The sequence below is a fragment of the Corvus cornix genome, chromosome 7 (assembly GCF_000738735.6).
Source record: "Corvus cornix cornix isolate S_Up_H32 chromosome 7, ASM73873v5, whole genome shotgun sequence".
Classification (NCBI taxonomy): domain Eukaryota; kingdom Metazoa; phylum Chordata; class Aves; order Passeriformes; family Corvidae; genus Corvus; species Corvus cornix.
Genome location: NC_046337.1, coordinates 24,881,842 through 24,895,498, shown reverse-complemented (window position 1 = coordinate 24,895,498; position 13,657 = coordinate 24,881,842). Strand labels below are relative to the sequence as shown.

Sequence of the window (13,657 nt, the reverse complement as noted above, 5' to 3'; positions counted from 1 at the left end):
AAATGTTCCAAGAATGGCTATGTGCTCTTGGCTGATAAGCCCATCTACTTTTTCTTGGTACCTCTTATAAATCACTTGGAAATTGCCTGGGGATTAGATGTTAGAAACCTTCCGGTGAGGTATGTTGTTCGATGCTCAGAAGGCAGAAATAATCTTGCTGTTTGATTTCCACTGGGATTAATCAACCAGGGAATAAGACTTAGTTTAACGTGTGTGTGAGGAACTGCTGCTGTATTATTCCATATAGGAATTTCTTTTCAGGACCTCCATTCATATCTCTGGGTTTGGATGCAAGTATGCTTAGAAAAAAGTGATGATGAATCAGCCTGTAAAGAAGTAAAGTTAGACCAAACAGGAATTTCTGGTCACTTTTGGAAGAGATTTCTGTGATAGTGTGTGGTGAGTGGCCTGACTTGCTGCTGAGTATTTTCCCCCAAATAACCTTGGTGCTGTAACAAACATGAGCTCTGTGTAATGCATGTAAAAGTGTACTGGATTGGTGAGAAGGTTTTGGGGGAGTTTTTTAGGCCATCTCTCTTTATTTGAAGAGGGGGAAAAATACTTGCATTGTCCTTCTCTAAAAATCAGGCATTGGGTTTTTTTGAAGCAAACTTCAGAAGATTATTTTTCTTTCCTTTTTTTACCTTAAAAGGTGCTGAATAATCAGGTCTTTGAGGATTTCTGAACACTGAGTAGTAGAGAATTTTACTTCTGCTATTGCAGCTGATGCTGGGCTGCACAAATAATCTTAGAAATTATTATAATGTCTAAATAATGAAAAGTGGGAAAATAAATGATGGGATTTACATAAACATCTAGATTGGTAGGTTGGGTCACCCACTGACTTCAGTAACAGCGAGGTGTCTAATTGAGTTGAGTTTTCTTGTAGCCTTGTGTCCGCAGACCTGTAAATGTCTCTCTAGGCTTTGCCATTACTTAGATACTTAATAATGTGGGCAAGTGTAGGCAGAAAAATATATATAAGGCCTTCACAAAAGTCTCTCTAGCCTACTTGATCTTAAATAATGTGTCAAGTTAAGCAAACTGAAAGGAATAAATAAATAAAAGGCTGCTGCCGGTGCCTCTAAATAGTGATGAAATGAAATTGTTCCTGAAGATGCTGACCCTCACCCCTCATCCGTCCATTAGCTTGTAGTGTCTGTGCAGCAGATCTTTTCATTGCTCAGGGACTGTGCTGGCTGACAGCTGCAAGTGCAGAACAATGTGGAGCGGTGGTGGCTCTTGTAGGACACTGTCTGGCATGAGACATGTAGGGTTTCAGTTGTGTGCTTCCCTTCAGGACTGCTTACACAAAACATTATAATAGCTCCTTACTGGCTTTTGTGAAAATAGGAGGAGCTGTTGGATGCCTGGCTTTTGTCAGAGATGCTCTGGGGTTTGTGTGGCTCAAGAAGCAGTGCTGAGACTCTGCAATCTGAGGGTCGTGTGGCCTCGCTCTTGGGTAGTCTGTTCCGTTGTTGTGTGGAGCTGGTGTCACTGCCAAGTGACTGTGGGCCCAGCTGGTTGTATTGGACCGTGTGTGTCTGTGCTGTCAGATGAGGGCTTTCAAGGTGCTGGATTGAACCAAAATAGTCCCATTATGAGACTGTTGTCACTGAGATAATGTCACAGCTTGCAAATCCTGTTGGGGAGAACTGGAAATGCTGAGCTGCTGCAGAGGGAGCATGGGTAGTAAAAACACTTCCAGCTTGTTACCCTGTCCCACAGGATAATGCTGTTAATGCTAGACAATTTTAACAGACTGGCAGTAGTAGGGAGTGGCAAAGGAGCTTAGCAGGAGAAAGGAATGGCCAATGATTGTATAGGGGGAAGAAGGCCTGAGGAAAACATGTGGGAGCTACTGGAAGTCATTGTGGAGCATGAGTTATTACCAGAGCATCTTTCCTAATCAAAAAGATTTTGGAGCATGAAAATGCAAGTTGTAAAATGAAACAAAGGACATTTTCCCTACTTTTTGTGGTAATACTTTTTATAGCAGTGACTTGGGGAAGACATGATGTTTGAACTGTGGTAGTGAACTTGAATATGAAATTTTATGCTGTGGCAGTGAGTAATTAGAAAGCAATTTGTGTTGTTTTGTATTAGCAAAACTGTGGCATCTCTGGCAGGGGTACTTTTTTGTTGTTGAAACTGTGTGAATATCTACCTCTTGCATTAGTATATGGTCAGTTCTGAAACTCTAGATTGCACCAAAGTAGTTTTTGTGGTGTTTTTTACCTTGTCTTTCACTGTAAAATGAATGCCAAAATACTATATAGTCATGGAAGAAACTCTGTAAAAACATATTTCTGTAATTCAGAGGTTTTTTCCCTAGGTTTTACCAAGGGTCAGCAACCATAAATACATAGAGGAAGGATGAGGTTTACTGATGAAGTAAGTTAACTTTTTTTTTTTAGCTGTAGGAGTTAATTTTTAACTTAAGAACAATAAATAAGTTAGAAATAAACCAATTTTGAAGTATGTATGGAATCCCTTTGGCATTTTCTTGAGGTTTTGTTAAGGGAACATGGAGATGGGAAGGGAATGGATAGAAAAAACCACAATTGCTGCATAAACTGGTATTGCTGAAAAGATGTGTTCCACACTAATTTTTGTGTGGTTATCTTTAAGGCTGAGATGTAGCAATGACAAGCAAAAATTTCTTTCAGTAGCACATATATATATATATGTATGAAAGCATATATGTAATAGCATAAGAAATTTGGGGCTGTTCAGCCTAGGGAAGAGAAGGTTGCCTGGAGACCTCATAGGAATCTTCCAGTATCTGAAGGGGGCCTAAAGAAAAGCCAGAGAGGAACTCTGTCAGAAACTGTAGTGACAGGACAAGGAGTCATCGATACAAATTGAAAGAGGGGAAGTTTAGGCTAGACAGGCAGAAGAAATTCTTAGCTGTGAGGCACTGGAACAGGTTGCCCTGGGAGTTTGTTGATGGCCCAGCCCTGGCACTGTTCAAAACCAGGTTGGACAAGGCTGGAGCATTCTGTGTCCCTCCCATGGCAGTGGGGGTTGGGACTAGATGATTTTTAAGGTCTTTCCAACCCCTTAATGTTCTATGATTTGGTGATATACTGAGTTTGCCGCTTCAGAAGCGCCAAAAAGGCTTACCACTACTTTGATGTGTAAGTGTGGTCAACCCTCTTGAGATCAAATCAAAAGGAGATATGAAAACTCTTCAGAAGTACTACTGATGGCAGCTGGCATGATTACCTGGGCAAAGCAAGAACAACACTCTGAGGGTTTCTGTGTTTGTGGAACAGAACATGAGTTTTGTAGATTTATTGGTGAAATGAGAAAATACAGTTGCAACACTGGGAATGTATATATCTATAAATCATGTGTGCATTAGCTGACAAAATGGCTGTGGTACTTGCAATAATGCAGTTTGGACCAGGGGTAAGAGTTAACCTAAGATTGATACATGGGAATTCTTTTTGAAGGATGGCATTTTAGACAGTGTTTTCTTTACTGCAGGAATGATAACTTCTTATGTTCTTGCTGTACAGTGTGTTTTTCCTCTGAAAGGGAGAAATCTCATGATTGAGAAGGGAAAGAACTAACTGAATTTTAATCTGAGTATCAGTCAGCTTCTCTGGTATAAACAGGTTGGCCATGTGCTGCTACTGCTGGTGGCATGTTTTTTCTTATGTAGATGACATCCTTCTGACATTGTTTTATGTAACAGAGAAAAGGGCATTTAACTAACAAGAACCAGTGTGGAGTTACGTGTGGCGTTTCTTTAATGCTGTGTATGTTTGTATTTTGGGAATCGCTTGCCTGACAAGATTTGTTGGAATTATCTGGTAATTCTTTGAATTGGAAGCAACATTCCTGGGAAGGAGATACTCTTGAATTCAGAGGGAGTACCAGGAAGTAAACGCAGCATAGATCTTGTGATAGAAGTAAGGAGGAGCCAGAGGTTTCTCTGGTATTATCAATGTCTTCTTGAAATATGAAAGTCCCTTTAATCATATTCAACTTCGTACTGCTGAAAAGTCTGTTTGATTTTTAAAAAGAAATCAATTCCAAGTGGCTAGTTACAGAAATGGGTTTCTTTTCTTGAAAAGGAAAATGTTGTGCATTCTTTGTTGTACATAGCAGCTATGTGTGGGCTGATTGACTAAAAATACATACTAGGAAGCTGAAGAGGAGGCACGGAACCCACAGTTTTAGTCACATTACAGGGAGGGTTTTTGGTCTGCTGCACGCGAAGCAGTAGCATAGCTGTTACTGCACAGCAACAGTTAACAGGCTTCAGGCAGAGCTGTCAGCTTTATTCCTGCTGACATCAGGGATAGCTCAGGCAGTAAACAGAAAGCAGCCATGTCTGTTCTTCCTGTACTAGGGGCAAGCTAAATAAAACACTAGTCAGATGGAGAGCAACGAGGATGGTAAGAAACTTTAAACTATTCAGAAAGTTGTTGATCTAGGAAAGAGATTCTGAAAATGTTTAAATGTTTAGGTAAATAGAGAACTGTGTTTTCAAATCTTTCTGGAGAGAAGGAGCCTATTTGTAACTTGTTCAGCAATGCTCCAAAGTAATGAAGCATTTTATAGGAAAGAAATTGGCTGCATTACATTTTTATTCAGGAGTCTCTTTGCTATAGTTAATCAAGAATGACTGTACAAGTTCTCAACAACCTGATGTTTTTCTTAGAAAAAAACCAAACCAACAACAAAAAAAAAGCAAACCCAAACCCCTCAAAAATGTGAACTTCTGAATGTATTTTATTCTGAGTTACTGTTTTTAATAGAAACTGAGCAATGGTGCCCTGATGTTTGCTGTAGTCATTTATAAATAAGTTCAGGTTAAAGCATTGACTTGTACTAGTCCTAGAATGAATATGTATATTGTAGCAATTATTTAGTAAGTATTAGTATCCTAGAGGGCATTTTAAAAATGAGACTTCAGGGCTTTGTAAAAGACTACTACAAGCTTCATATAGTAGGTTGAAAATCACTTCTTTAAAAGATGTTTTCATTCTCAGAGAACTTTAATGGCTTCTTGTAAACACAGAGGGTGGTATTTAAAATGTCAGTCAAAGCAAGCAAGCTATCTGGCATCAGAAGGTCCACTGGGGGGAAAAGAATGCAAGGGCAAGAAGTGATACACGTTGTAACTTTGTAAAATGTATATGTATGTGAATGTTCTTCCCTCTAATGGGGCTTTGTGTTGTGATGTGAGTGCTGATGTATCATGGAAGAAATGAATATTGCTCTCCCTTCCCTTCCAGACAATCGAAGGAAAGTAGAACCACCTCTTGGAGGTCATGATCCTCGAACTGCAGTTCAGTTAAGAAGCCTCAGCACTGTTTTAAAACGCCTCAAGGAAATAATGGAGGGGAAGAGCCAGGTACTTCTTTTGAAGGATTTGTAGGCCAAACCATCTAGAAAATGAACTCTTTACTGGGCTTCTCTGAGCTTTGTTTTTAGATACACCATGGGAATTTTTTTCCGTATATTTGAAAGATGAGTGAATAAACTCAAAAAGCGTTGTGTGGATGCAGGGAAAACAATTTCATTTGATGCTGACCTTTGAGTTGCCAAACATCTGTCATATTGTGGGAGTGAATCATTGCATTTACTTGGCTTCTTGTGCTGGGACCAGATGCTCTCTTTTTAGACTCCTTCCCACTTCTCTGTTACCCAATCTAGTGAAAAAAAAACCCCTGATAGTTTTCTCCCTAGAAGGCTGACCATGGGCAGGTGAAACACATTAACACAAATAGTAATGAGAATAGTCACAAATAGTAATGAGATATCACAAATAGTAATGAGAATTCCCAGAATGGCTTAAATCTGCTACTTACTGTGGTATTGATTAGTCAGCAATATTTACTTGAAAGGCTTGCCCTGTTAATCAGTTTTGATTTAGATAGACAAAGGTCTGGTGGTTGCTACTGAATTGCTGGTTTCACCTCCATCTGCTGAGTTGGACCATACCTTTAAGAAGAGGATCTAGTTGAGAAAAGAATCCACAGCTATTTATAAGTGAGGGTATAAATATCTGTGTCTGTGAGCAAGACATGAACAGGCAAAAGTACATTTAATTAAACTCGTAGAGGAAGAAAAAGGCTTTTGGCTTGATAGCTTTTATAGGTAGACTTTCAGTGAACTTACTTAGCTTCCAGTGCTATTCTGCTTGTAAGAACAATCTTGCTTTGATAGAAAGGGCAAGATTTTTGAGAGTGAAGCAGAAGCCTTTCATGAATGAATATGACCAGGGCTTTCCCTGCTTGAAGCTTAGTGTTACTTTTAAAAATTTCTAGATTCTCTAAAACTAGATTGTCTTGAGCAGTCTTCAACTTCTTTCTGTGTGGGTTTTCTTGGGTGGGGACAGCATGAAAGCGTTGTGCTGTTGATCATAACTGCTTTGGTCTCAAAATTGGTCTAGTAGCTGTGTCAATTTGCTTTGTGAATATCCACAAATAAATCACAATGTAAGATAAAACCCAATGGGTTTTTTTGATTATGTGAAAATGAGAGCATGGATCGCCTTTCTTTAGCGATTGTTTTGAGAAAATACTTGCAGCAGTTTCTCTTCCTAAGAAAAACCTGGAGCATTCAGTCCCTCTGAAAAGGCTTATTGCCAGAACTGAACTCTAGCAAAGAGCGTTTCACAGCCAGGGCTGTCATGTGACCATTAGCAGTTGTCTCCATCCATGGAAGTTGCAGCTGGTGTGCTCAGAATCACAATTGAGAGTTTGTCTTGCTCTATAGCTTCAACACCAAATGGAAGTTTTAGCTCTCTGTTTTTAAGATGATGTTTTTCCTGTGGCTATACCAGTGCTGTAAATTAATATACATTGTTGCCTGCTGAATGTGAATTTCAGTTTTCTTCACATAGCAGTTAACCTGGAGTTTTGAAACAAGATCAGTCTGGGACAGGCTTTTACAACTATTTACTGAAGTATTGAAGAATTCGATTATGTAATAAAACTTTTTACATGCATCTATAATCCTTTCAAAACATATCTCAATATTAGCTGTTGAAATTATCTTCCTGCATTAATAATTTGTCATAACTTGATTTACTCCTAGATAACAGCTTCAACTAATATGTGGTGGGTTTTTTTTCTTTTCATTTTTAAAATGTGCTAGTTGAGGACCTCTCATGTGCTGTGGGCAAATGAGAGGGGAGACCAATCACTACTTCATGTAATTGTTTCTTTTTGACTTTTGTCTACATCGTATGATAGTTTTATTCTGCTTTGCTTCCATCTTGGATCCAGGAGGCAAAGTCCTACTGGATTTATTCTCTTAGTTCAGAGCTCTTAGCCTTCTGATTCCCTGTAAAACCACATGAAAAGTCCTTTGTGGGCTTTTGTGCAAGAGTATGTATATGTGTGCACAGATATGTGAGTATATGAAATTTTCCTTTCCATGAGCACAGTCTACATAGAGTTATGAAACTAAACATGCTTTCTTATTTACAAAAGAAAAAGCTTTTATCTGCTGTCTTCTCTCGTAGGACAGTGACTTGAAGCAGTACTGGATGCCTGACAGCCAGTGCAAGGAATGTTATGACTGTAGCGAGAAGTTCACCACCTTCCGGAGGAGGCACCACTGTCGACTTTGTGGGCAGATCTTCTGTAGTCGATGCTGCAATCAAGAAATCCCTGGAAAATTCATGGGCTACACAGGTAGGGTTTATTTACTGAGAAACAGAACAGTCCCTGTGTGCTCAGATTTGCATCTGAGATCCTGGCATCTGCTAGAAAATGCTGTACAGGTTTGTAGTGGGCTTAAAAATAAGGAAAAAGAATCACAGGACCTACTTCTACCAGTTTCTTTATCAACAATGGGGGATTATGCCATGCCTGCTAATTTTTACCACACTACAAAACAAATATGGCCACTATTTAACAAGGGTGTGCACTACAGAAAGCGTGCTCAAGGAAAAAGTGCTCTTAGTAACAGTAGTTTTAAAAGATGAGCTGCATGTTTTAATTGAGGGTGAGGGGAAAGTCTTTCAAATACTGGTTCCCAAATTCTAGACATCAGCTGGTGTATCATATTTGACTGGCTATTGTTCTGCCATCATTTCAGTGGGCACATGTGTTCTCCCTCCCTGTCTTCCTCCCTCCCTTTTCCTCTCCTTTTCTCTCTTCTCTCTCCTCTTTCACTGATCTTGTGTTATGCATCATCTGCCTTGGAAAAATTCCCTGAGTGTGTAATTACCCAGGGTTTTGCCCTTTAAGAGGGTATGAGAATTAGACTTGCAAAGAGGTTTTGAAACAGAAAATACTTTTGTTTCTACCACTATACACCTCTGATCCTTTAGGAACAGAGTACTGTTTGTTCCTGTTCACTTACACTCTCTGGTTCCCTTTTCCATAGGGGATCTCCGAGCCTGCACTTACTGCCGTAAAATAGCCTTAAGCTACGCACACTCCACGGACAGTAACTCCATTGGAGAAGACTTAAATGCCCTGTCAGATTCTGCGTGTTCTGTGTCTGTGCTGGATCCTGGCGAGCCGCGTACACCGGTTGGGAGCCGCAAAGCCAGCCGCAACATCTTCCTGGAGGAGGATCTAACCTGGCAAAGGTAAAGTCAATGGCTTCATGCTGAGCTCCAGAATCTCAACTGTTTTCAGGCTGACAGCTAGAAAAAGGCTGGTGGTTTCCACCTAGGAAGCTTAGATTCCAGCTGCTGTAAAAAGAATCTAATCCTGTGCTTGCATGTAATATTCTTCTCTTCAGGTTGAAATGTGGAAACATTTCTAGTGGAGTTTTAAATTATTTGCAGTTCTTCCTTTAACCTACTGAATTAGTGATTCTGTATCAGTGACAGAGCAGGCTGTTGTCTTTACGGTTTAAAAAGACAACCAAAATCACACCTTGTAACCCCCAATGTATTGAGAGGCAAGTCAATGTAACATTAGTGCTTCACCTGTCAGGTTTTGAATTGGGCAAGAGAACGTAAGAAATACTCTCTGTGTAGGTAAAAGAGAAGTGATGGAACTAACTGCCTGTTTCAGAAGAATTGGGATTCAAAGGACAGCTATAAAGGTTCTCTAACCTCCTTTCAAAGTATATTTATGCCTGTTGCCCTCAAATGAGGAGATCCTTATTTTTGGACCATGAGTAAAAGAACGCTGTACTTCTCAAGTGCTGTGCAAGTTATTTTTGGAATACCTTGATTTAATTTAATGTTGTGGGGAAAAAGAAATAATTTGGTGTGTCATTTGGGCTCATTTCCCTAAAACAGAAGAACAGGCAGATACAAAACTACTGAGGAGGTCTTGAGTCAGAACCTTTGTTTATCTGAGCAGTAGTGTTAGTGGCATGTGCCCCTCAGCAAATCTCTTCTGATAGTATATAAAAAAGCCTGTCAAACCATTTTCTGTCTTCAGAAAATGCCCTGACTCTTGCTTTGCATGTTGCTTTTTGGAATATGGTGCTCCTATCTGGAAACATGTAAATGATCAGCTGTAGGCCTAAATAAAGGAAAGTACTTCTGGTTTAATGTTACGGTCATTTAAAGTGATTATGTAACAATGCATGGATAAATACTACCAAATTTTGAATTGGGGAATAAGTAGGTGTTCTAAGAATCTTCTCTTCAAATGTACAAAAATACTGAAGGTACTGTTAATTTTGTCTTTGGACATGTTATTAGTATCTTTATAATGACAATTCAGCAGCTTGTAGACATGAACATGTAAAGAAAGTGTTTAAATCTTTATTTTGGGCAGCTTGTAGCTCTCGAAAAATAATTCCTATTGTTGAAAGGCTGATAACTCTGTAATGGAACACTTAGTGTTTTTGGGAGACACTGAGTAAATGGGGGCTTCTTTTGTGTGTGAGAGGAAGAGAGATTTGGGATTAGGTGGTTTAGCAAGATTAACATTTTCTTCAGTGCTTGTTGCCCTTTGCAGTGGGTTACAGTGCTTTTCTTAAATACTGTGTTTGGTAAGTTACTAACTGACCTTAAGAGATTTAAACTCAAGACGCTGAATTTAAATGGTGCCACAATGGGAACTGTCAGCTCACAACTTCATAATGGAGCAGAGGTTTTATTCTAATAGTGGCATCTGCATGAGAAATAGTTTGTTTCAGAAGAAAACTTGGGAGTTATCTCTTTCCAAAATAATGTATCTGAGATAAGATGCTGCAAAGCAGCAAGAAAAGCATTTAGGGAGACTGGTGCTGCATGTACTTGTCAGATGTTGCTCTGCTCTTTGAACAGTTGGACCACAGAGTTCCTACTTCAACTAACTCGAAGAGCCATGTCCTTTAAAAGTGAAGGAGTGGTGTACTCTGGATAAATACAGCTACTCAGGCAAAGCTGCATTGCTTCTCATGAAGATCACTTATCATGCTAGGAGCATTTACTGTGCCAGAGCACTGCCAGTGTGGCTGTATCAGTTGGCCTGTAGTGGCTTACATCTGATACAGTTTTCTAATGGGAATTTCTTTTGATGGTGTTTGAACATCTGCTGTCCTTCCTCCTGGGGTGGAAACAGAAGGAGGGCAAAGGTGATTGTGATTGAGTTAAACAATTACAGAAGGTTCTCAGGCTATCTTGGCAAAAGCTGTCTAGCAGTTGCTATGCAGAGCGTTGCTTGGATTGCAAAGATGATACGCTGGGGAGATGGGGGCAATGTGTCTATTGCCAAAGCATCTCATAGCAGCCTGTAAGCAAGAAAGATGTGTAAGAAGGGGAAGCAGGTGGGAAAGCAGGATAATACAAGAAGTAGGAACAGTCTGTATTGCTCAAGACTTGAGTTTGGAAGAAGACAGGAGCACTGTCTTCCAGATGCCATTGGCCTACAGGTGGGGAAAGATCTCCCTATTCCCTCGCTGATTTAACAATCACGGCTGTGAGTCTGAGGTAATATGACAATTAACCGTACTTTAATTACAGCTGTTCTGATGCACTGGATGTCACAAATATATCAGACATCTCTATCTTGCTCCTTTCCATGCAGTTTAATTCACCCAGACTCTTCAACTTCCACATTGTCTGCACGCCTTGGGTCTGTCCAGGAGGATGCAGGAAAGTCACCAGCTAGAAACAGGTAATTTCTGAGTATTTTCTGTTCTGGATGCACTCCTAACACACTCTCCACTGTAAAGCCTGTGTTTCTAGGCTTATTTTACTGAACATTCTGTTTCATGTCTAAAATGGGACAGCTCACTGCCCATCTGGAGCGGTAAGGAGGGACCATTTGTGTACATATTAATGTTAAATGTGCTACTTTTGAGGGACCCGTAGTTTGCTGCTGAGTTGGTCAAGCAGAAGTGGTGGTGAAGAGGACAGGAGGGGAAAGAAGTGGTAAGGGAAGCACAGTTCTGAGGAAGCTGAAGAAAAGGGACTAACACATATTTGGTGATGGGAGACAAAAAGACTCAGGTCATGTAGAAGCAGAGGTACAGTTTTTGTTTATTTGTTTGTGTGTGTTCCCATCTGCTTCCTTTGCTCTTCCATTAAGGATAATCTTGTTTAAATTACCAGGCTTCTTCAGGCTCAAATCCCTCCATAGATCTTTTTGCAAGAGTGTTGGGATGAACTTGAAAGTGTTCATGAGAGCTTTAGTGTGATTTGTGAGTACTTGAGCTTAATCCCGCTAAATAGGCTGGTATTGGAAGAACAAGTAGCTCCCACTTCAAGAGTGCTTCTACTGTGGTGCTGGGTACATGCTTCCCTTATGGTTAAATTAAGGAAATGAAGGTGAGGCAGGGGTGTGAGGAACAGAGCAAAGATAATCCAGATTTCAAAGTTGGAGTCAGGGGACATTCAGAGATTTCTTTGCATTGGTGTTACAGGAATGCAGAATGTTTAGCATGTTGGAGGGATCTGGCAGGACCAGTGAAGACTAGGGAATTCAGTTGAGAAGGATGCTGGGTGTGGCTTTTGGAGAGTGGACTGCTTGGAACCTTTATCTTCTGGGTTATGGGGATGGTTAGGAGGAGATGCACACTGACTGTACAGCTGAGACCCAAAGATCTCACCTGGGGGAGTAAAGTACTGGTGAATAAACAAGTACCAAAAATCAATTCTGGGCAAACATGGCAAGGAGTCCAGAATTAAAAGTTCAATGCTAAATGACTGCAGTGACGTCAAGAGATGTCTGAAACCTTGAGGATGGTCTCCTGTTTGAATATATGTCTGTTTTAAAAGGCTTTTGCTGTTTGCTCGAACATGCAGTAGTAGGATGGTTCTGATCTTGATCTGGCAGGCCCAGATTGCTTATTCAAGTTAAATTTTAGCTCTTTTGCTGTTCATGGCCTCACCAAATGTACTTGGTTGTTTGGATGCATGTAATGATAAGGTATAATGTATCTCTATTAAAAATTCTGAACCTTTGGAAAACATGCTGTTGGCTTTGGGTTAAGTGATGTTAGCATTTAGATCTTCTCAAAGCAGCTGTAGCCATTTCTTTGAGAGAAGCTGGTGTATTCCTCTTTCTAGATGAGATGAAGCAGAAAAGATACAGGTTGAGTGCATTTAGATGCAGGTAGCAGAACTTACATATTGCTATTTGTTTTCCCTGTGGGTGGGAAATGTTACTTGTTCTCAGTCTTGTTTTTCATGAGGGGGGGAAAACCCCAGCAGAACAGTCAAATGTTGCAAGTAGGGTTCAAACTGCTCTGTTGCAGGTCCTTCTAAAGGATAAATGTTTTCATTGCAAAATCTCCCCCTCTGTTTTTAAAAAAGATATATACGATAAAAGCCCAGATAAAAGTGTTGATGATAAAGACAGATATGAAAACTCACTGTTCTAACTTGCTTACACCCAAATAAAAAATCTCTGCTGCTTACGGGTGTGTGACATAGTTTAAGAAACTGTTGCAAAACAACTGGGAGGAGTGCTTAGTTGTGGACTTCCATGTCAGCCTCATCTTGTATGTTAGGATGCTTTCTGTTAAGCTGCATACCTCTGCCAGTTTTAACTTTGAGAGCATCTGAACAGTACAAGACTGGTAGAGTTTTAGCCTGCTTTGAATGCCTGACAACGACACAAAGCTTTTGCTTATCACTCCTAGAGATGTATGGAAGTAGTGCCAACACAGTGCGTATGACTTGAAAGGACTTAACTAAACCCCTTTATCAACCCAGTATTTCTTCCTCAAGAGACAGAGGAGAAAAAAGCAGTGATTTTGAGACTGTTGTACCTTCAGTGCTACTTCCTTGCAGTATAAAAGCTGAAATAGGGTGGCATTGCTTTTTTGTGCCTGGGCTGAGCCACATCATCCATTAAGAATTTTTGGGAATCATTGTAGTATGTCTGCTATCCAGTTAGCAAGCTCTCTGAAGTTATGAGTGTTTCATTCCAAAGGCTAGAGGCTGGCAGCTGTTCTCATGACATTGGTGCAAGCCTCTTCAGCCAGTCCAAAACTGGCATTTTGAGTTTTCCTGTTGCTATATGCAGAAGTGTTTTCCATCCTCACTCCTTAGAGTGCTGTTAGCACTGATAACTTCAGTGCATGTTGCTGCTGTGTGATGAGAAGTTGCGCTCTGGTTATTTGGAGTCTCAAGTCTAGTTGTAGGTTAATGGAGCAGAAGTTATCTGGAACGTGTATTTGCATTTGTAACTTCGCAATGATAGTTGCAAAATGGTGTGTTTGTGCTGGAGTGCATAGCCAGGATTTCCTAACAGCTGGACTGAGATAAGGGGGATGCTCCATATTG

General features: G+C 40.2%; 1 protein-coding gene across 7 annotated transcripts in view; it reads left to right on the top strand.

Annotated features, from left to right (window-relative positions):
- The window catches only part of PIKFYVE (phosphoinositide kinase, FYVE-type zinc finger containing), a 66,278-nt gene that overhangs the window by 6,088 nt on the left and 46,533 nt on the right, over positions 1-13,657 (top strand). For 5 of the 7 annotated variants that reach the window (XM_039554889.1, XM_039554886.1, XM_039554887.1 and 2 more), the window contains 4 exons: positions 5,253-5,371; positions 7,490-7,661; positions 8,359-8,566; positions 10,953-11,042. In XM_039554889.1, coding sequence (XP_039410823.1) covers positions 5,253-5,371; positions 7,490-7,661; positions 8,359-8,566; positions 10,953-11,042 — 589 coding nt within the window. Of the gene's footprint in view, positions 1-4,309; positions 4,410-5,252; positions 5,372-7,489; positions 7,662-8,358; positions 8,567-10,952; positions 11,043-13,657 lie in introns of those variants that run through there. The other 2 variants (XM_010406692.3, XM_019290505.3) reach the window with 2 other exon arrangements.